Here is a 22,840-nt window from a genome sequence, read left to right on the forward strand (position 1 = left end):
TTTATTTTAAGAGAGAGCCACTGCTAATCTTTTCTTAGTGGAGGTAGAATGCATGAAATTACATAACCACATAGCAATTTGTACTTTTGGATTCTAATTAGAGAGGTTCGGTTTAAAAATCACAAACCACTCATGACAAAAAAAACTCCACTGTTTCAGAGATTCTTTGTGAACAATTTGGGTAAATTATTTGAAATATGGCACAAAGTCAATGCTTGGTTCTGACATTAATAGGGAGTTTATTTTCTTCTCCTCTGTTGTTCATTGTAAGTTGTGTTGAGGTGTTGACCACTTAACCAAGGGCTATAAGTGCTACAGCGTGATTGAAATGTGAAGGTAATGTTTACAAGAACTGCATTCACGGTAAACACTGCATATGTTGGCTCAATCGGAAATTACCTTTACATTTCAATCACGCTATAGCACGGAACTTCTGCGATACGGATTGAATTGAACCCCAAGTGAATCTATCACTTTTTTATGTACATACTGTTAAGTATGAATAGATCAAAACCTTTTGCGGCTTCTTTTGTTTAAATGTTAATTTTATGGTTTAAGCACCAGTTGGACCTACTTTGATCATGCAAAGGACCATGAGACCTATGGTTCCATTTGGGGCATTGTGGGAAAAATGTCAACTTCCAGGAACTGTATTGCACTTTGTACTGCACTTTGTATTGCATCAGTGCTTAATGTAATGTAATTTCTGAATCTTTATGAATGTAGGCCTACATACAGGTAACTGCCAAAATAATGGAAACACTTGAGTACAGTAAATGAGGAATACTAAGTATATTGAAAGCAGGTGCTTTCACACAGGTGTGGTTTCTGAGTTAATTAAGCAATTAACATTGCGTTATGCTTAGGGTCATGCTGGGCAGACCATCATTTCAGCCATTATTTTGGAAACCATGGCTATCTCCCCATAGGATGACAATGCCCCCATCCACAGGTCACTGAATGGTTTGATGAGCATGAAAACGATGTAATGGTTGTCTTAGTCACCAGGTCTCAACTCAATTGAATACTTATGGGAGATTCTGGAGCGGCACCTGAGACAGCGTTTTCCACCACCATCAACCAAACACCAAATGATGGAATTTTGCGTGTAAGAATGGTGTTGCATCCCTCCAATAGAGTTCCAGACAACTGTAACATCTATGCCGAGGTGCATTGAAGCTGTTCTGGCTTGTGGTGGCCCAACGCCCTATTAAGACACTTTATGTTGGTGTTTCCTTTATTTTGTCAGACACTTTATGTTGCATTGCATGTATTTTAATGTAGTCTTGTACTCTTATGATGCCTTATCAATTGGCTTAGGAATGATTAATAAAGTAGGATTGTGTTGTATTGTTACTTGATCAAATTATTTTAGATTGATCAAAATGTCAGAGGTCATTTCAAAACAGTTGAAGATAGGCTTCCAAAGAGATCTGCATTTTCTGTTTAATAAAAAACAATATATTTTCTAAATAAATATAGTTAATAGTTACACTAAAAACAAAAAATGATGTTACTATTGTAAAATTGATAATTTTACAGCACCAATAAATATATTAATGTGAAAATATACTAAAAATGTGTCTGTACATGATACAGCAAACAAAAAAGTATTTCTGACACTGAAATACAAATAGAATGTTTCTTTTTTCCATAAAAGGGTAGAGAGCATCATCTCCTTCTACTGCTCCTGGTTCCCCACTATGCCAAGTCCTGTTTTGGCTAAACTGGGCTGGCCAGAGTCTCAGTCTCTCACTGTGGAGTTTGCCCAAGATGACCAAGGTCAGTGAGACGCCCTCAGTCCTCCTCATGACGTGTCTTCGGGCACTCAGGTACAAAAACACATGTCCCGACTCGAGCTTAAAACTGCAATGTTGGCTGTGCGTCTTTTCACAAACATGTTTGTGGCGGGGTTCGTTTGTAACAAAATCAAGACACATGCTCCCAGCCCCTCTAGCCCAACAAAACATACAATATCTAATTTTCAGGAATGTTGAAGTTTTATCTTTCTGTTATTTTTTTCCTTCTTTAAAAAAAAAAGACATATGTCTACAGTTGTCAATGTTTTCCATGGCCAAACAGATTGGTGATAACATTGCCAGGTGAAGAAGTAAAATCAATATCAACCATAACACTGTATATAAATATATAAATTAAATGCACAGAATACTGAAAATATTCTAGCATTATAAATTAGATGTAGTGTACTAGACAAAGGGATATTAGGTAAGTATATACAGATCGTTATTTTTTCTATAATTGACTATTCTTTAATGTGTGTGTGCAATTATATCTTTGGAAAACATTAAACAAAGCAAATAGAGATAATTGATTTTGACAGTGGTGAGTTAAATGCCACTGTTCCTTGGCGGAAGATCTAATTTATATGTCTTGTCTCCATATATACCTACATTTAATATCCCTTTAGAAGTATTCTCACACCGAGTCCTATCTGGTGTTAGTCGATACAATGGTGAAAAAAAACTTCACCCCGTAGAGGAAGTAGTTCTGCTTTCTGACAGTTCTCTAGACCTTCAGAGGTCAGAGGAGAAACATGTTCCCGTTGCACCTCTCAGTGAAGTTATGGTCACAATTTCGCTTAGTTTTTATATAGATATATTTAAGATACTCATATCCACAGCAGACCAAGATCCAGTGAAGTGTTAAATCAAATAAAATGTATTCTGACAAACTCTCAGTCCTGTCCACGTTCAGGCCCAAACACCCTGGCAACTAAACATTTGTCCCATTCACACGCCAGACAGTGGCGCATTCGTTCACTTTATAATGTTTCATTTTTCATAGCAGCAATACACATTGTCATTGTCCTTTTAGAATATATATTTATATATATATATATATATCTTAGAAATATACAACAGCATGTTGTTATCTCAGTCTCTCTCCATCGTTCTCTCTTGCTCGTTCTTTCTTGCGTTGTAATTTTCTGTCCATCCAGGGAATGCGTCCTCAGGTTTCAAAGTGCTGTGCCAAGAAAATATTCCTTCATTTCATTGTCCCTCTCTCCCTCTCCTCATCTCATCTCCTTGGTTTGTCACATCTGTGGATGACAAAACATGACAGACAGTAGGTTAAAAGATGGGCAACAAATCCTCCTCCCAGCAGGGGTGTAGCCTTGAGCAAATCACATCACTGCAAATGTGGAAAACTCCTGCAGCCCCTCCCTCTTCCTCCCCATGACCAATTGGAATCATGTCGCTGGTCACCCCACTCATGTGTGGCTCTCTAAATCCAGCACACTGTGTGGGGGGCCCCTAAGGTTCAAAGGTCAGGATGTATATAGTAGTGTCAAGGGAGGTCATCAACACAGGGCCTTGTGGGAGTTTCCCCGGAAGCAGTCAGATCTCCATTGGACCACTGACTGAATACAGACGTTATTTGCAACCAATGGAGATGGAGTTTTAATCCCCGATTAGTAATTGTGTTTAGGGCTTCGCCTCGTAGGAGTTATGAGTAGGACCATTAGAAACGAGCAGCATGGACACCAGCTCTACATTCACTCAATTAAGAGCCTGTTCGTTCACAGTTACAAACCAAGGGAAACACTTTCCCTTTGAGTGTTAGTGTCATGCATGAGTTAGTTCTGTCTTGAGTCCTGTACTGTGCTGACTTATAAACATGTCTGTCCAATTTGTGTGATCAAGACTGGTCGAAGTTAAAAACAACAATGGATGCTAAAATTCCCCTCCTACGCAGGTGGTTATATATATATATATATATATATATATCCATGCAGTGATGGGAAAGAGATAAGGAGACTATGTTGGGAGATGATAAGTAGGATGGTAAGTGTGGGTCAGAATAAATTGGCATTACTACAGACTGACCCAATATAGTGCGGACTGTCTCACACACAAAACCCAACCCCCTACACACATCTTGCTTGGTGCTAGAATTTAGTATATACAGTGGGGCAAAAGTATTTAGTATTTAGTCAGCCACCAAATTGTGCAAGTTCTCCCACTTAAAAAGATGAGAGAGGCCTGTAATTTTCATCATAGGTACACTTCAACTATGACAGACAAAATTAGAAAAAAAATCCAGAAAATCACATTGTAGGATTTTTAAGGAATTGATTTGCAAATTATGGTGGAAAATAAGTATTTGGTCACCTACAAACAAGCAAGATTTCTGGCTCTCACAGACCTGTAACTTCTTTAAGAGGCTCCTCTGTTCTCCACTCGTTACCTGTTTTAATGGCACCTGTTTGAACTTGTTATCAGTATAAAAGACACCTGTCCACAACCTCAAACAGTCACACTCCAAACTCCACTATGGCCAAGACCAAAGAGCTGTCAAAGGACACCAGAAACAGAATTGTAGACCTGCACCAGGCTGGGAAGACTGAATCTGCAATAGGTAAGCAGCTTGGTTTGAAGAAATCAACTGTGGGAGCAATTATTAGGAAATGGAAGACATACAAGACCACTGATAATCTCCCTCGATCTGGGGCTCCACGCAAGATCTCACCCCGTGGGGTCAAAATGATCACAAGAACGGTGAGCAAAAATCCCAGAACCACACGGGGGGACCTAGTGAATGACCTGCAGAGAGCTGGGACCAAAGTAACAAAGCCTAACCATCAGTAACACACTATGCCGCCAGGGACTCAAATCCTGCAGTGCCAGACGTGTCCCCCTGCTTAAGCCAGTACATGTCCAGGCCCGTCTGAAGTTTGCTAGAGAGCATTTGGATGATCCAGAAGAAGATTGAGAGAATGTCATACGGTCAGATGAAAACAAAATATAACTTTTTGGTAAAAACTCAACTCGTCGTGTTTGGAGGACAAAGAATACTGAGTTGCATCCAAAGAACACCATACCTACTGTGAAGCATGGCCCCTTTGGGGCTGTTTTTCTGCAAAGGGACCAGGACGACTGATCCATGTAAAGGAAAGAATGAATGGGGCCATGTATCGTGAGATTGCGAGTGAAAACTTCCTTCCATCAGCAAGGGCATTGAAGATGAAACGTGGCTGGGTCTTTCAGCATGACAATGATCCAAAACACACCGCCTGGGCAACGAAGGAGTGGCTTCGTAAGAAGCATTTAGGTCCTGGAGTGGCCTAGCCAGTCTCCAGATCTCAACCCCATAGAAAATCTTTGGAGGAAGTTGAAAGTCTGTGTTGCCCAGCAACAGCCCCAAAACATCACTGCTCTAGAAGAGATCTGCATGGAAGAATGGGCCAAAATACCAGCAACAGTGTGAGAAAACCTTGTGAAGACTTACAGAAAACGTTTGACCTCTGTCATTGCCAACAAAGGGTATATAACAAAGTATTGAGATAAACTTTTGTTGTTGACCAAATACTTATTTTCCACCATAATTTGCAAATAAATCCATTAAAAATCCTACAATGTGATTTTCTGGATTTTTCTTCTCATTTTGTCTGTCATAGTTGAAGTGTACCTATGATGAAAATTACAGGCCTCTCTCATCTTTTTAAGTGTAAGAACTTACACAATTGGTGGCTGACTAAATACTTTTTTGACCCACTGTATAATATAGATACTGCATTAATATAAAGGGGATCTAAAGCGAGAAACGGGCTGTTTTTTGTTTATTGTCTAATTTAAGTGTCTACCATGCAAAGGGAATACACTATACTAGCTAGCTATAATATACTACCTTTATAGAACACACAATAATAGAGTCACAGTTCTAACATCAAGGATGATGTTAAGTAGAGTATCAGAATATTACGCACGACAACAAACAATATAAACACACTTACAAGCAAACATAGTCCCACACAATTCTCTATACAAACAAAAACATATTCTATAAGCAAGTGAGAAGCATGCATTTCTCAGCAGGAGAAGAAAATCAAGCAAATGACAGAAGTACAAACAGGTGGATGGATGTAGATGTGGGTGAATGGAGTATAGATCAAGTCACGTTGTTTATCATAATATTTCGTAAACAAACCTGCAAGTTCTTTCGTTTAACTCAAGTTGTCTTGACTTGCAGTCTAATTGTGTGAATTTGCAGGAACATTTACAGGTGAGAGGGTCCTGCACAAACAAGCGCTTTCTTCTCTCTGAGCAAGGCTCACAGTGGCTGCAAGGGAAGCAAAAAGGGAGAGAGAGAGAGAGAGAGGTCTAAGCTATAGAGCGTATCCAGCTATAGAGCCCCGCCCCAACACACCAACATTGGACGAACATTTGAGCAACATTAGCTCAATACTTCTGCAGCCGCTGGGTGGTGTGAAGGTTGTTTGAGGTTGTGGAGCATTGTGATCGGGTTAGAAAGAGAGCACATGTAAAGACTTTTCTACACACGTGCCTCATCATGCTTGCATACACTCACACACTCTTTCATTCATCCTCTCTAATGGCATGACAAGCACATGTGTGATTGGGTATATGAAAAGCAACATTGAATGAGAACATTTGCACTTATACACCCATGATCATGTACACACACACACACATACACACTAACAACCACACACACAGACACACAAAACAGGTGCATGTGATAAGGGAAAGTCCACAGCAGAAACAAAGAGCACATAGCATTTGCTTCCCGATCCATCCAATGACATGCTCACAAGGGAGCAGCCATCTTTAAAAACCATCCCTCCCTAAATCTGCCTATATTTCCCACTACAATTACCCTACAAACATGCTCACATGATTGCCAGAAATGAATGGGATGTTATGATGACATTAGAATGATGGCTTGGCTGAGTAAGCGCAGGCTCAAGCACAATGTAAGGATTATAAAATACAGATCAAAGACAATCTAATCGTATTATTTTCACTAGCCTAGTTTAAAGTCAAAGTAGATGCCATCGCTGGTGCTTAAAGATGCAGTATCTTTTATGGAGGTGAACATGTGAGACAAAACAATGACAGAGACAGGGGAGTGCTGTGATGCACCTCTGTGAGGTCAGATCACGTCTGCGTCACGTTCAAGACCTTCCCGTCTAAAAGCATGAACAAAGCAGCCCTTTTTGGGGTTACCACTCAAGGTGACAATAACTCTTATCAAACATAAACTGAGCCAAGCCTGTCTGTACTTAAAGTAACCAAACCAATTGGCACTATTGTGGTAGAAATGTAAGACAATAGTGTTGGTTCATCCACCTATCTGCTAAAACAAAAGGCAACAGAGAAACAGAGAACAAACTCCTAGCAGCATGTAGCCTCAACATGGCATCGACCCTGCTGCCATGGATTAGTGAGGGGGTGGTAGACAGCCATGCTTCATACAGACATCATCATTACCTGAGAGTTCTCACTCACGTTACTCACATTACTGCCCTCGCCACGGACTTAAGTGGTGCATACGCCAGACAAAAAAAGGTTTCTTTAAAAAAATGGAGCCTCCTCATGCCAAACAAAAAGAGGTTTGCATTTTACAAGATACAAACAAGTTCCTCCAAAATCAAGCCAACCGTCAAGAGAGACATAGTGCCCATGTGCAGACACGCCACAGAAGAGGCGCTGGCATAGGCCTCAGACCTCATCGTGCCAGTGTCTCTCTCTTTCTTTCTCTTTCTCTTTTGGTCATTGCCCCTAGAAAATAGAGAACAGGGCAAAAGAGAAAAGACACCTAAGTGGAAGCAGGGACACTCATACAGAGTTCAATCAATAGAGGTTAGGCCAAAGAGGAGACAATCAATCAAGTCGGGCATCTCCCTTCTAATCTAGTCTCCTCATTAGCAGTGGGATCGATGCCTGTTTGAACGTGTGTGCGTGTGTGTGTGTGTGTCTCAATGTAAATGCGTGTGTCAATGTAAATACATCCACTGTTGCCTTTGTAAATCAGTCTATGCATATCGAGAGTTCTATTTTCGGCTGGCATTAAGGTAGTACTACTGTGAAATGCGCTTTAGTTTGCAATTTTGTCATGTAAAAACTAGAGCACTTGCATTTTCCGGCCCTAACGCCAGGTTCGGTAATTTACCCTTTTTATATCAGCACGCTTGCGTTCAGATGGGAGGAAATAATTTAGGCGTGTCCTTAAAAACATGATCCAAAGTGCTAATTTCAGGCAGTGCTGATAGGGATATTTAAGACCAACCAAAAGCTGGTTTTAGCGGTAACGCAGTTGGTTATGGCATGAATGTTGACAGAGGAAACTCAGCCTACACATTGACCGTTTTCTGTTTCATATGTTCAAAACCCAAGCCCTCTCTTAAGCGTACCATAACGAAGGCTGGTTCAATAGCGATGCGTTTCTTTTTATCCTGCCGATTTTATGATATCACTACATTTTACAATTATTTATTGTTGTTTTAAAAAACAAAACAGATTGGTTGTAATAACATTAAAAGAAAAACAAGCAATCTTATTAGAATGATTCACCTTCCTTGTTTTATTTGTATTTTTTTTATAAACTTTAAGCTCGTCTCTCAAATTAAAAAACTTGTCAATATTTTGCCCCTCGATAACCAGCACACTTCTGTATATTGTAAAAGCATTACATGCTCGCTGCCCATATCATTGGATAATGCAGAAAATACACAAGAGTTCAGGGGCCTTGCTTTAACAAAGTTAACCATTTTCACTGTAGTGTCCAAAATGTCTTTGAAGCTGTCAGGAATTCCCTTGGCAGCAAGAGCCTCTCAGTGGATGCTGCAGTGTACCCAAGTGACATCGGGAGCAACTGCTTGCACGCGCGTTACCACTCAACTATGTCTCCCTGTCATGGTTTTTGCACCATCAGTACAGATACCAACACATCTTGTAGTCCATTTGATGCCACAAAGCTGTCCAGTACTTTAAAAACATCATCTCCTGTTGTCCTGGTTTCCAGTGGTTTGCAGAAGAGGATGTCTTATCCAATTAAAATTGACCCCCATAAACATAACGGACATATACCAGGAGCTGTGCCAGGTCTGTTGACTCATCCAGCTGTAACGCATAGAATTCACTGGCTTGTATGTGAAGCAGTAATTGTTTCAAAACATCTCCTGCCATGTCACTGATGCGTCGTGAAACAGTGTTGTTTGATGAAGACATTGTCTGTATAGTTTTTTTTTGCCTTTTCCCCCAGCATTGTCCCAGCCATAGGAAGAATTAAGTCATCCACAATAGTATGGGACTTGCCTGTCCTAGCCACTCGGTAGCTCACCATATATTCCCTTCTTATTAATGGTATCTGTTGCTTTTATACATGTCTTACTACTCGAAAGTAATCTAGATTCTCGCTAAAAAAATTGCATATTTTGCTTCTAAATGTCTGCGCAAGAGTGAAGATTTCATTGAGTTGTGAGATAGTACTTTTGCACATATAACACACTGTGGCTGAGGAAAGGCACTACTCCCAATATAAGTGAACCCCAAATCAATGTAGTTCTCATCATATTTGCACCTCTTCGATGGTCCAACGTCCCTGTCTGTTGTTCAGTGCTTTGCCGGGTAAAACTGTCAGTGTCCATGCTAGCTGGGCTAACAATAAATGTAGAATTACTGATGCTAGCATTGGATGTGCTCGTGGAAGCAGAACAACTTGTGTCATTGACAGGTGTAGTACTGCTGGTAGTAGCAGTACTACCAGTAGAGCTGGTATGTGTCTCTATGGACGAGGGCCATACCTTTTTTAACCATTTATAAATTTTCGAGCAAATGGAATGAGCAGCAGCTACGTTTGGCTACATACCGTTAGTGGAATTCCCATGAGAGAGTAACGGTTAATGTGATTAGATGTTCATTATTTGACTAGGCTACATATATTTGACATTGTGTTGTTATTTCGCTGACCACTAGATGGTTTCATTTTATTTTTGACAGTGAAACGAGGCTACTCAGGCGAGAAGAAAAACTTTACCCAAATGTATAGCCCCGTTGGAAAATATAAATGGACTGTTTGAAAATGTGAAGAATAAAACAAATAAAATAATAATCATTAAAAAAATATATATTTGTTGTGCCCCCTGGTCTTTAGTATTATGTACAGTATGCATTTGAGTGAATGACTGAGGGTGTGTCTGAGTTCATGAATGGCCTGTCTTTTCCCTGCACTCCACCCTGGCCTGGCTAGGGTGAGCTGTCTGTCTACGTGCTGGGTGGCAGGCAGAGGTGTGTGTGGCACAAAGCGAGGACAAGGCTCAGCTCAGCCTCATGACAAATGGATTTGATTCAGCCCTCTCAGGTAGCTAACATGATCCCATCTCTCCTCCACTGATCCATGGGGCTTTAACCCTGTGTGGTTCTTATCCAATTAAAACAAGGGAGGTCCTCTGACGTGCCAGCTGCAGCTGAGGTGACAAAAGACATGTACACACACACACACACACACACACACCCCCTGCATCAACACTGACTGTCAATCTGTTTCCCTCCCTCCACACTGCCTGTAACTAACCACGTCCACTGCGTCTCTGTCTCCAGGCTCATCCACTATTTAGAACTTTAAAAATAAAAATGGGTTAACTGAATGACACCTGTTGCAATGATTACAGTGTGGAAGTAGCCACTAGGGCCGAGGGTCAGGTATGAACAACTGGAGCTAAGAAGAAGGCTGCTGGACAGCCCGGTCAGTGACGGGTGGTCTGGCGCTAGCTAACTATCTCAACCCAACTGTTACAGCCACATAGTAAAGCACTAAACCAACTGCCATAAAACAAATAGACCCTGGGAGGAAGACAAACTGAAACAAACCCGGTACATAAAAAAAAAAGATCTTATCAGCACCAGTAAAGATGGAGAAGAGAGGCTGTTTTTTTTCCCCATAAGGTGTGCTGCTAGTCCTCTAACTCCCACAAGGTGTGAAGGGAACATGGAGAACTAGGCATCTACCTCCCCTCCCTCGCTATGTTAAAAAGAGAGACAGGGCTGTGGTGCAGGAGCCTATGAGGTGCTGATAATCCCACTCACTAGTAGAAGGCAACCTAACACTTCCTCTCACCACCCTTTAAAATGATCGACTCAGTCCTATCAGCAGGAGCATGGCAGCTGCTGACTTCTCAGTGCAGCAGGGGTAAAAGATACTGTAGCTTCACCATTACTATTAGCATTAGCATTAGTGCTACCCCACATTGTTGCTGGTATCACAGTGTCCAGCTGGCTTCTTCTCATCTGCATGTTGCCAATCAACATGAGGAATACTGAATACATGAATACTTATTGGTTCGGGAGGATTAGGTCCCAGTCTTCTGTGTTAAGTTAAAGCATCTGTGGGAACGGGATGATGATTGGTTGGGAAACTGGTCAATCAAAATATTCAGATATTTTGGGGCTGGCAGATAGAGTTGTTTTGACAGTTTGAATATCAGAGTGGAAGCCAAATTGAACACAGACAGCTCCCTCCCCTCATCCCACAAATAACTCATAACAATAACAATAACAATGCAAAACATGTACTTACTTTTCTTTCTTTGCCTTAACTTCTGGCTTTGGTCTGAAATTAAGAGGAAAATAGAGAACAAAACCTTTAGCTTTATATTTAGCTTTTTATTAAAGGCCCAGTGCAGTCGAAAACATGATTTCCTATGTTTAATATATATTTTCACACTATGAGGTTGGAATAATACTGTAAAAATGATGATTAATGCCCTTTTAGTGTAAGAGCTGTTTGAAAAGACCGACTGAAATGTCAGCCTGTTTTGGTGGGATGGAGTTTTGGCCTAAATAATTAGTTAATAGACCAATAAGAAAGAGATTTCCAAATCTCTCTGCCAATAATAGCTCGTTTTCAGTTTCCCCCTCCCTACTCAGAGAGTAATAGCAAAATAATAAGATATTTTTGTTTCTTTTTGAACATTTAAATTGAAAACAATCACAGTAAGGTACTTAATTATTATCCAGATATGATTTGATATTGAGATAAAAAAAACAGCTGCATTGGACCTTTAACCAGTAAGCAAAACAGTGAAGCCTGAAATCATTATAGACCTGAGAAAAGATTCTTACCTGCATTCACACTTTCGATGTTCTGTGAAACTTAACTGAAAATTATGCTGCGATACTCTCTGTTTCACTTGTATTACCTGTAGAGAAACATAAGACATGAAACATTAAAATTCACATTGAAAAAGGGTCAATCCCCCAAAACAAATTCCTCTGCTGAAACATTACTACCTCAGAGATTCTTAGTGAGTGATTGCTCTGACCATTGACATAGTGGCCACAGTCTGACTACTAGCTGACCACAAGCTAACCAGTCGGTGAAGATAGGCTGACACCATAGCCAGGCAGGTGCTGTATCACATTCCTATAGCTTATTCCTTTCCACCCTAGGCTCATGCCAACAGTAAGTCCTGACACCTGACCGTGGCCAAGGGAGACTTCAACCACATAAACAGGGGCGTAAACAGGGTGTGCAAGGGTAAACAAAAATAGCTGACATGCTAGGCCCCTGCTGATTCACTTTTTCCATGGGACAGAGAGAAAAGCAAAGCAAGAGAGAGAGAGAGGGAGACCTAGATAACCAGTGAGAAGAGGAATGGAAGAGAGAAAGGACACCGAGAGATACGGAAGAGAGAGGGGGTTGTAAGTGACAGGAGAGATGGAATGAGAGTGAGAGGGGAGAGAGAGAGTGTTAAACAAATCCCCCATTCACCGGTCCTGGCGAGAATTGGAGTTAGCGCTTACCTCCATGGTAACATTTTTTGTTTCCGTGGGGACACACTCGAGCGCCTCGTCATTGCAGCATCCGGCGCAGCGCATGAGCACCACGCACGAGGGGATGTAGGTGTGCTCAATCTCATCTGGATACTCCTGGAAGATGTCCACCAGCATCTCCCGTGTCCGACACATGCTCTTGTTATACACGTCCATGAACGGGACCACTGCAGGAGGAAGAGCAGAGGGAGAACATCAGTACTGCTTCCTTCTCATCCTCACTGTGCCATAGAGAACTGTCAGTAACAGTGAGATTCCTTGAGGAGAAGACAGCAACATCAGTGGCAACCCAACCACAAAACTGCTATACTGTAGAGTACAGCACATCCAACCTCTCCACATTGTAAAACTCTCCAATGCATTCTCTTTCATCCTTCTTTCCTCCCTCATTCCCCAGTTGTGTGCCTTTTTCTCCTTTATCCTAACTCTCCATGCCTCCTCTATTTCCTAGAATCCCCCTGTCATCCCCCCATCTGCTCTGGTTCCGCTTGGCAGTGGAAGAGAGTACTTGTGTTGCCTTTGTGGTCGTCAAAAGGTACAGGCATTTGTTTCCTGAGTGGTTCCCATTACTAAAGCCAGCTAAGCAGATAAACAAAGCCACATATATGTGGCTTCAGATGCAACAAAGCAGACTATTGTGCTGACAAGGATCTTAATGTCCCCCAGCAAAACAAAACAAAATAATGTCAAACCTGCGCATGTGCGCACAGCTGTCTAAAGCCCACCTAGGGCCTGGCGATATGGCCAAAATATTATATCACGGTATTTTTTAAAAAATGGACGGTATGACGGTATTTTTAGTTTTTGAATAATAAAAGTTCAACATTTGCTTTATGAGTAGTGAGTGATTCTAGGGTGGCAAGTGATTTCAATGGGTCTTTCTCCTTTGTTATTGTTTTATACTGTTCAATTCAACTTCAACCAAAACAAATTTCAGCACTTTTAAAATGTCTGCACTTCCTGCACTCAGTTGCAGTGGTGGAAAAAGTACCCAATTGTCATACTTGAGTAAAAGTAAAGATACCTTAATAGAAAATGACTCAAGTAAAAGTGAAAGTCACCCAGTAAAATACTACTTGAGTAAATGTCTAAAAGTATTTGGTTTTAAATATACCTGAGTATCAAAAGTAAATGTAATTGATAAAATGTTCTTAAATATCAAAAGTAAGAGTATAAATCATTTCAAACTCCTTATATTAAGCAAAACAGATGGCACCATGTTCTTGTTTTTTTTATTTACAGATAGCCAGGGGCACTCAAACTGTTGGACTCATGGAAATAGAATGACTATTCTAATTCTATAGTTAGAATATAATAGTGGGCACTTTGAATAGTGTTGTTTGAGATGACAATGAATTAAAATGCCAGGGAGGAGTTATTGTGACAGGGTAGGAACTAAAGTGTTGATAAGTATTTCCTAGGGGACCCTATAAGCTTTGGCTACTTCATGTAGCTAATATATTCTTGCTTTGTAGATTCCTCTTTGATTTAGAAGATACTGTTGCACAAACAACATGCTGATTTAGGTCTACACCATCACTGGTATTATCAGGCTGTATTAGCTAGCTACCTTTTGCTCTTACTCTACATGTATTAGCATTAGCGGATAGCAATTAGCATCTCACAAGATTTAGGGCAACTTGTGAAGAAAAGACAAACTAGCTGTTTGCTGATGTAAGAAACACAAACTAATAGTATCATTATAGAACGCTAGTGGATTTATAATAAGACGCAAAGTGAAAACAGCATTGTTGTCGTCAACGTTGTTGCATGTGCTGCATCGACCATGCAGACTGAACTCAAGTGTCTCGTGGTTGATTAACCTCAAATGTGCTCCTTGAGTGACAGGGGGCGTGGCTAGGTCTGTGTGGAAAGTGGCGCGGAGAGAGATGACTCAAGTAGCAAGTAAACTATAAAAATTGACATTACACATAGCATATCACATTTAACAAACCAAACATTCAAATACCGGTATAGAAGGTAAAGTAAAAACCCAAACCGGTTCCTGCCCTAAAGCACCACACATTCAAACCCACACACAGGGACAATTACAACACATCCACACGTTTAAGCTACATGACCTGAACTCACTCACATGCCATATACATACAACCCACAATTCCTCAGATGCTGACGAACCCTACCTGTCTCCATCCGAGAATAATCCCCCACCCTCCATCCTATGGACTGGTTTCTCAGCGACCCCGTCCCCCTCCTGACCCCCAGGTAATCCGAGGAGCCCATGACCTCAAGCTGTGCGGTGCCAGGGTTCACCTTTGACATGTGACCCCCGACAGCCCACCCCTTAACCAGTCGGCCTGGTCAGTTCCGGCCTAATGCTGCAACAACATCCTGACACACCACTGCCTGCCGTAGCTGGCTCTGTTACTCCTTCTCAAACCATGCACCGCTGCTGCTAGCCCCTGGATGACCTGCCTGGTCAGCAGATGCTGTGTCCACTACCTCCCCTTATCCCTCCCAGCACCTGCTCTCAGAGGAGAAGCCCAGGCCAGCCTGTAGGCCTGTGGGGAGAGAAAGGCTGTCTGTCTCACTGCCATAGTCTACAGCCCAAGGTCACCAGCCCAACACGTCTCCCTGTGCTGTTCTGGCTCTGCGGAGCCCCACAGTCTCCCTCTGCACAGCTGCTGCTTCACACTCTATCTTGCAGCGTTCTAGGCAACATTTGTTTTAATGTGATTGTGTGAGTATGTGTGTGTCTGTAAGCCCATTAGAGCAAGCTTGACGTCTCAGCCTACCTATGTCATAAACATTTTTTCTATGGTAGGCTATGCATCACGTTTTGAAAAGGCAATGCAGTTTTGCCTCCCTGAATTATGTATATATAATTTCCATAATGTAATTGCATGCACAATCATTTTTGGTATGTCATTAAGCCATGCATCAATGTATGGAATTAGCTTATTATACTGCAATACATTATATTTAGGTGACAAGTAATATTGCCTTTTCTGACCAAATTCACAAGCAACCACCGCAGACACAAGCACATATACAGTGCCTTGCGAATGTATTCGGCCCCCTTGAACTTTGCGACCTTTTGCCACATTTCAGTCTTCAAACATAAAGATATAAAACTGTATTTTTTTGTGAAGAATCAACAACAAGTGGGACACAATCATGAAGTGGAACGACATTTATTGGATATTTCAAACTTTTTTAACAAATCAAAAACTGAAAAATTGGGCGTGCAAAATTATTCAGCCCCCTTAAGTTAATACTTTGTAGCGCCACTTTTTGCTGCGATTACAGCTGTAAGTCGCTTGGGGTATGTCTCTATCAGTTTTGCACATCGAGAGACTGACATTTTTTCCCATTCCTCCTTGCAAAACAGCTCGAGCTCAGTGAGGTTGGATGGAGAGCATTTGTGAACAGCAGTTTTCAGTTCTTTCCACAGATTCTCGATTGGATTCAGGTCTGGACTTTGACTTGGCCATTCTAACACCTGGATATGTTTATTTTTGAACCATTCCATTGTAGATTTTTCTTTATGTTTTGGATCATTGTCTTGTTGGAAGACAAATCTCCGTCCCAGTCTCAGGTCTTTTGCAGACTCCATCAGGTTTTCTTCCAGAATGGTCCTGTATTTGGCTCCATCCATCTTCCCATCAATTTTAACCATCTTCCCTGTCCCTGCTGAAGAAAAGCAGGCCCAAACCATGATGCTGCCACCACCATGTTTGACAGTGGGGATGGTGTGTTCGGGGTGATGAGCTGTGTTTCTTTTACGCCAAACATAACGTTTTGCATTGTTGCCAAAAAGTTCAATTTTGGTTTCATCTGACCAGAGCACCTTCTTCCACATGTTTGGTGTGTCTCCCAGGTGGCTTGTGGCAAACTTTAAACAACACTTTTTATGGATATCTTTAAGAAATGGCTTTCTTCTTGCCACTCTTCCATAAAGGCCAGATTTGTGCAATATACGACTGATTGTTGTCCTATGGACAGAGTCTCCCACCTCAGCTGTAGATCTCTGCAGTTCATCCAGAGTGATCATGGGCCTCTTGGCTGCATCTCTGATCAGTCTTCTCCTTGTATGAGCTGAAAGTTTAGAGGGACGGCCAGGTCTTGGTAGATTTGCAGTGGTCTGATACTCCTTCCATTTCAATATTATCACTTGCACAGTGCTCCTTGGGATGTTTAAAGCTTGGGAAATCTTTTTGTATCCAAATCCGGCTTTAAACTTCTTCACAACAGTATCTTGGACCTGCCTGGTGTGTTCCTTGTTCTTCATGATGCTCTCTGCGCTTTTAACGGACCTCTGAGACTATCACAGTGCAGGTGCATTTATACGGAGACTTGATTACACACAGGTGGATTGTATTTATCATCATTAGTCATTTAGGTCAACATTGGATCATTCAGAGATCCTCACTGAACTTCTGGAGAGAGTTTGCTGCACTGAAAGTAAAGGGGCTGAATAATTTTGCACGCCCAATTTTTCAGTTTTTGATTTGTTAAAAAAGTTTGAAATATCCAATAAATGTCGTTCCACTTCATGATTGTGTCCCACTTGTTGTTGATTCTTCACAAAAAAATACAGTTTTATATCTTTATGTTTGAAGCCTGAAATGTGGCAAAAGGTCGCAAAGTTCAAGGGGGCCGAATACTTTCGCAAGGCACTGTATATAATGACAACTCCCATTCACAGGAAATATTGAGGAAAATCTGAGGGAAAGCAGACATGTCAAGAATGTGTATATTAGAATGAATGCAATATGCTGTGGTGCCAGATACATCCTTGTTATATCGATTACATATCCTATAGGATATATCTAAACCCATGCTAGATGGGAAAATCTGTGTGTGAGTGTTTGTAAATGGTATGCATGTGGAGTATTTCCATTCACCTCAACCTTTGCTCATTAGACATTAGTCACAAAACCTTTCTATGCTCTACAATAGTCATTTGAATGCCAGTCATACTTTGAATAACTGTACTTTTCCATAGTTGGAAATATACTATTAAGTCTATTTGTTCTGTCTCCACAAATCTAAATATTATATTTTGTATTTACAAATTCTAATTCTGTGTTTGACTATTCTCTAAAAAGTTACTTTTAAAACACTAATACTCCATGTAGGGGAAATAAACTGTGTCGTTTTAATCAACACCTTGCTTTGTGTATGGGTATGTGAATCATAGATGGGGAGTGCTGGGCTGGACAAAGTTTGTTGTACTCTCATTAAACTGATATTGAAACTCCTTTAGAAGCCTCAGTAAGCTAATCAACACAACAAGGTTCTCAGCCCTGGGGCTGTCCTCGCTATGGATCCTGTCTCATGTGAGAAAGAAAGGATAAGAAAAGACAACAACGAACAAGGTGAGGGAAGTTGGAGACGCCATAAACCCTGGAAACTATGTGGAGTGCCTCCACTAAAGCAGTGTTTGAGACAGAGAGCAGTGACCCATCGCTGTGATGGCGGAATACTGGTACAATGTTATAGTGAATGGGGAACATGCATGCTTCTACTGGGGCACAAAGGGATGTAGTTGGTGCAGGGGAGATGAGATTTAGAGGATATGGTCATTCTGTCTCTGCGTATTTTGAGATTGAGTGTGTCTTAGTGAGAGTATGTTTTGAGGGGAAGTAATTGTTGACATGCGGGACTGTGTGTGTGAGAACTGAAGCGAGAGAGGGTGGAGGTTCTCTGCATCTCGCACTCTCTCTGTGTGTGCGTGCGTGTGAAATGAAGGTCAAAAGCCGCTCACAGGTGTCAGAGAAGAGGAATGGAGTCGCTGCCCTTGTGCTGCGAATAACAAACAACCACAGTTCAATTCCTGTGTTTTCTCTGCTGAGGACCAGTCCCTGACGTATCACAGTGAGTAACCTGGCTGTGTCCACTATTGACTAACATGGCTAGCCTTGAACACAGCTAACAAGTGAAACACTCTGTCACTGTCAATAAACAAACATAACCATGCATACAGACATGCTTTGTCCAATATAAACGATACAACCTGACCATGTGTTTGCCATGTTCCCAAATCACAAGAGGAGGAAGAAAAAGCCTAAATAAAACGTGAATTCATGCAGTGGCCTTGTCTGTTAACATATAGAAGACTATTTGGATCAGACACACTTTTATGGTAATTCCAAAGTCCCAAGTAAAGCCTTTCACTCAGGGACTCACCACTAAAGACTTCAATATAGTACGATGGGGTCCTATATGATACTCATATCCTCTCACGTATAGAGAGGGAGCATTGACACAATGTAAAGATTTTGTTATGACAATAGCCATGTGCAAAAGCCATGTGCAACAGCCAATTTGTCAAAAACGAATTTTCATTGAAGGCCTAAACTTGAAAGTCTGCTCTGGGAAAATCCAGATTCAGAATATGTCCACTAGGTGGCTATACACACACCAAATCCCCCAATAAAGGTAAACACTGAGAATAAACTTCTACAATATTGCACTTGTAATACATTTGTACATTCGGCACTTACCGTCATTTTTACTCTTCTCCCCGGTCTTGGGTATGTGGGCTGTCTGTAAAAATGCAAACATGTAAGCCATTAGAGCAAGCTTAACGTTTTATCTTATGTCATGCATATTTTTTCTATGGTAGGCTATGCATCACGTTTTAAAAAGGCAATGCAGTTTTGCCTCCCTGAATTATGTATATATGATTTCCATAATGTAATTGCATGCACAATCATTAAGCCATGCATCAATGTATGGCATTAGCTTATTATACAGCAAGACTCCAATACATTCCCCTTTATGATGACAGCTAGCCTACTTCATTGAATATTTTCCCGCCTATGGGCAAGTGCAGAGAGAAAATGGCATCACAGCAGCGCTTCAGTCACGTTATCACCTTACGTAGACTGTCGCAACAGCTCTTCAATATTGCGTGAGAAAGAAGCCGATTTAATTTTATAGATGAAAGACAGTGAGGTGGGTTGCCCATTGTTAGCGTTTACTGGTTGTACTGATTATCATAAACATTTGAGCGAATGTTTTAATGAACAAGGCCTAAGTTTAATAGAAACGGGCTATTATTAGCCTTGAGTACGGAGTGAAATACATGTTGACACTTTATACCCTCTGCGACCAACTAGGCTATTCGGTTAGGGGCCAACAGGTTTGCCCTATCCTTGCGCTCTCAAGAGTCTGGACTTTGCTTTTCATTACAGTAGACTAGTCTACAAACTAGAGCAAATACATTGCAAATATTGGAATCTGGACACACACATCAATTCAACCTCTATTCCACGTTGGTTCAATTGAAAGAACCCTGGTCCAACCAGTGTGTGCCCAGTAGGAATTTTATTCAATAGGAATCCAATTGAATTAAATCACGACAACACATTGTCGTGATTTTGGATTATGCTAGTGTAATGATGCAACTCATTTCACGTCACTCAAAATTCCGATTTAGCCTAGCCTACTATTTTGTTGACATTAATGCCAGGTGCATTGTGCATTTTCAAAAGTTATAATAATAATACAAATAATAGCCTAATAATAATAGAAAATACAGCGTTAATTGGATAGGCCTATGACACCTTTCCCTAAAAAGACCAAAATGTATGTCAAACGTCATTAACAATTCAACAGTGACATAAACCTCTTTAGGCCTATGATTCACAGAAAGTGAATACATTATAAGTGACCTACAGACCTAGCAGCAAGTGACGAGATTGAGCGACAAGGGCGATCACCTCATTAATGAAACATGAACAGCATTATATTCCTAATTCATCGGACGCATCTGATCCCCCTCCGATTTAAATATAATTCTCACCTTAACTGCATACAAATGAAGCTGAAGAAGCGCTGCAAATAATAATTGGACAAAACTGCCAATGTTCATGATTGTAATTCCGAGGGTGAGTTGGACAGTTGTACTAAAATTTCAGCTGTCGTTTGGATCAGACACAATAATAAAGAAAAACCACAAAAAAAATCAACAATTTCTTGATAATCTTGGTTATAGTAAAAATCTAATCCATCCAAACATGGCAGATGTGCCACCTGAGAGGAATCCTTTTTTATTGTGTTGTATTGCAACCGCCTCTAAGGAATCTCAGAGAATAGCCCCAAAGAAAGGTAACATCCAAAATGCGTCGGTCATCCGGAGACTCTTCCAAGATTTCTATTCTACATCCACATTAGAAACCCCATAATGGACTGAACATCTCCGTCCTATTATCTGCTCACCAGGATGACAACTTTCACCAACTTCTGAATGCAACTTTACGCATTGCCTTCACCGTGTGAAAGCGGCGGCTGAATTATTACAAATTGATCAGAGTAGTGTGAGCGTTTGCCGGTGCAAAGTGATCCGTTAGCATTCCTCCTTGAAACGCACTGAAACGGTCTCCCTTTCCTTGTCTTGATTTTTAAAATGTATTTTACTATGACTTTGTTTCTCTTCAAGGTTTGGACGTCCAGGCGCAGAATAGGGAGATCTTGTCATACACCTCCGTTTCTCGCTCGTGTAAGCGCGTTTACTGTTCTATGATCATGAGCTATTGCCTTTAGCAATCGGACGTGTCTACAGTATGATGACGCTTGCGCTCATTGGCTAGATCACCAATGTGGGCGGTACTGGTTGGCAGGCAAAGGGTGGTGGGCGCGCTCCCATAAAATATCTAACAGTGATGTTCACATTGTGCGATTTGGTGAGTGTTTAAGTCACAACTTTGACGCAAAATATAATACATGACACGTTTAAAAAGGTAAGTATTAAATGTCCAATAGTTAGTTGTGTTGTTGGTGCCTTTCATGGTCTCTTTTTGCCTTTCTGGCTACAATTAATCATTCAAAAGCTGCAAATAATAGTTTTGTGATAGTCTTTACCAGTTTGTGGAAATATTATAATTTACATACTTTTTATTGTGCAAACCAAAGGTTTTTGTATGTTATAAGTATTGGCAAGTGGGACAGTTACTATAAATAATGTGAAAATACCCAATTAGAATCAGGCTAGGCCAGGACTAGTGCAGGAATCGCTTTTGCACCTAAAGTTAACTTCCATCGCTTGGAGGTGGTGGTGCACACATATTTTTAGTTCATCAGTTGAACAGAGATTATATCCTATATTGGACATTCGAGATGCCTGGATCTCTAAAAGAATACAGAGTACAGTAGGTGAGAATATTCAGGTATGAAAGAGTGGAGAGGGACTTGTAATGGCCTGGGCTGTATAGTGTTTGCTTTTGTTAAATGACACACAGAACTCTGATGCAGAGTTCAAGAATCATAAAAGGGCTCATTCCATAGCCTCATTATCATAGCACTTTCTAGGTGCTGAAAGTTGCAAGAAATTGTCCTTATTAGAAAGTTAGTCAAACTTTAATAGTGGGACTGCATGAGTCTGCATGAGTCACACACACACACACACACACACACACACACACACACACACACACACACACACACACACACACACACACACACACACACACACACACACACACACACACACACACACAGAGAGAGAGGGGGATAGAGCGAGATAGAGAACCTCCACCCTCTCTCGCTTCAGTTCACACACATCGTCCCACATCTCACTAATACTGCCCCTCAAAACACACAGAATAAGACACACTCAATCTCAAAATACGCACAGAGACAGAATATCAGAATATCCATATCCTCTAAATCCCATCTCCCCTGCACCAACTACATCCCTTTGTGCCCCAGTAGAAGCATGCATGTTCCCCATTCACTATAAAATGGTACCAGAATTCCGCCATCACTGCGATGGGTCACTGTTCTCTGTCTCAAACACTGCTTTAGTGGAGGCACTCCACATAGTTTCCAGGGTTTATGGCGTCTCCAACTTCCCTCACCTTGTTCGTTGTTGTCTTTTCTCCTTTCTTTCTCACATGAGTCGGGATCCATAGCGAGGACAGCCCCAGGGCTGAGAACCTTGTTGTGTTGATTAGCTTACTGAGGCTTCTAAAGGAGTTTCAATATCAATTTAATGAGAGTACAACAAACTTTGTCCAGCCCAGCACTCCCCATCTATGATTCACATACCCATACACAAAGCAAGGTGTTGATTAAAACGACACAGTTTATTTCCCCTACATGGATAAGTTATTTGTGTTTTAAAAGTAACCTTTTAGAGAATAGTCAAACACAGAATTAGAATTTGTAAATACAAAATATTATATTTAGATTTGTGGAGACAGAACAAATATACTTAATAGTATATTTCCAACTATGGAAAGGTACAGTTATTCAAAGTATGACTGGCATTCAAA

At 41.0% G+C, this 22,840-nt stretch overlaps 1 protein-coding gene across 5 annotated transcripts; it reads right to left on the reverse strand.

Moving 5' to 3' along the window:
- Positions 1-980: 980 nt before the first annotated feature.
- LOC139367341 (vascular endothelial growth factor A-A) lies at positions 981-21,102 on the reverse strand. Of its 5 annotated transcripts, XM_071105558.1 has the most exons (8): positions 20,371-21,081; positions 19,067-19,109; positions 12,567-12,763; positions 11,886-11,962; positions 11,341-11,373; positions 7,272-7,544; positions 5,950-6,081; positions 981-3,061 (listed from the first exon to the last, which is right to left on the reverse strand). In XM_071105558.1, exons 1-6 carry the CDS (start codon positions 20,437-20,439, stop codon positions 7,385-7,387), a joined length of 579 nt encoding a protein of 192 aa, XP_070961659.1. In that variant the 5' UTR covers positions 20,440-21,081; the 3' UTR covers positions 981-3,061; positions 5,950-6,081; positions 7,272-7,384. The 5 variants fall into 5 exon arrangements, with proteins under 5 accessions (XP_070961659.1, XP_070961663.1, XP_070961649.1 ...); XM_071105562.1 differs by lacking the exon at positions 7,272-7,544 and having other exon boundaries at positions 20,371-21,102; XM_071105548.1 differs by having other exon boundaries at positions 5,950-7,544.
- Positions 21,103-22,840: the final 1,738 nt, after the last annotated feature.

This window comes from Oncorhynchus clarkii, chromosome 2, assembly GCF_045791955.1.
Source record: "Oncorhynchus clarkii lewisi isolate Uvic-CL-2024 chromosome 2, UVic_Ocla_1.0, whole genome shotgun sequence".
NCBI classification, from domain to species: Eukaryota; Metazoa; Chordata; class Actinopteri; order Salmoniformes; family Salmonidae; genus Oncorhynchus; species Oncorhynchus clarkii.

Coding starts and splice junctions, on each gene's coding strand:
- LOC139367341 (XM_071105558.1), bottom strand. CDS start 20,439: ATGAACATTGGCAGTTTTGTCCAATTATTATTTGCAGCGCTTCTTCAG. Junction 19,110..20,370: donor TTCATTTGTATGCAGTTAAG/GTGAGAATTATA, acceptor GCATTTTTACAG/ACAGCCCACATACCCAAGAC. Junction 7,545..11,340: donor GTTAAGGCAAAGAAAGAAAA/GTAAGTACATGT, acceptor TCTATTTTCTAG/GGGCAATGACCAAAAGAGAA.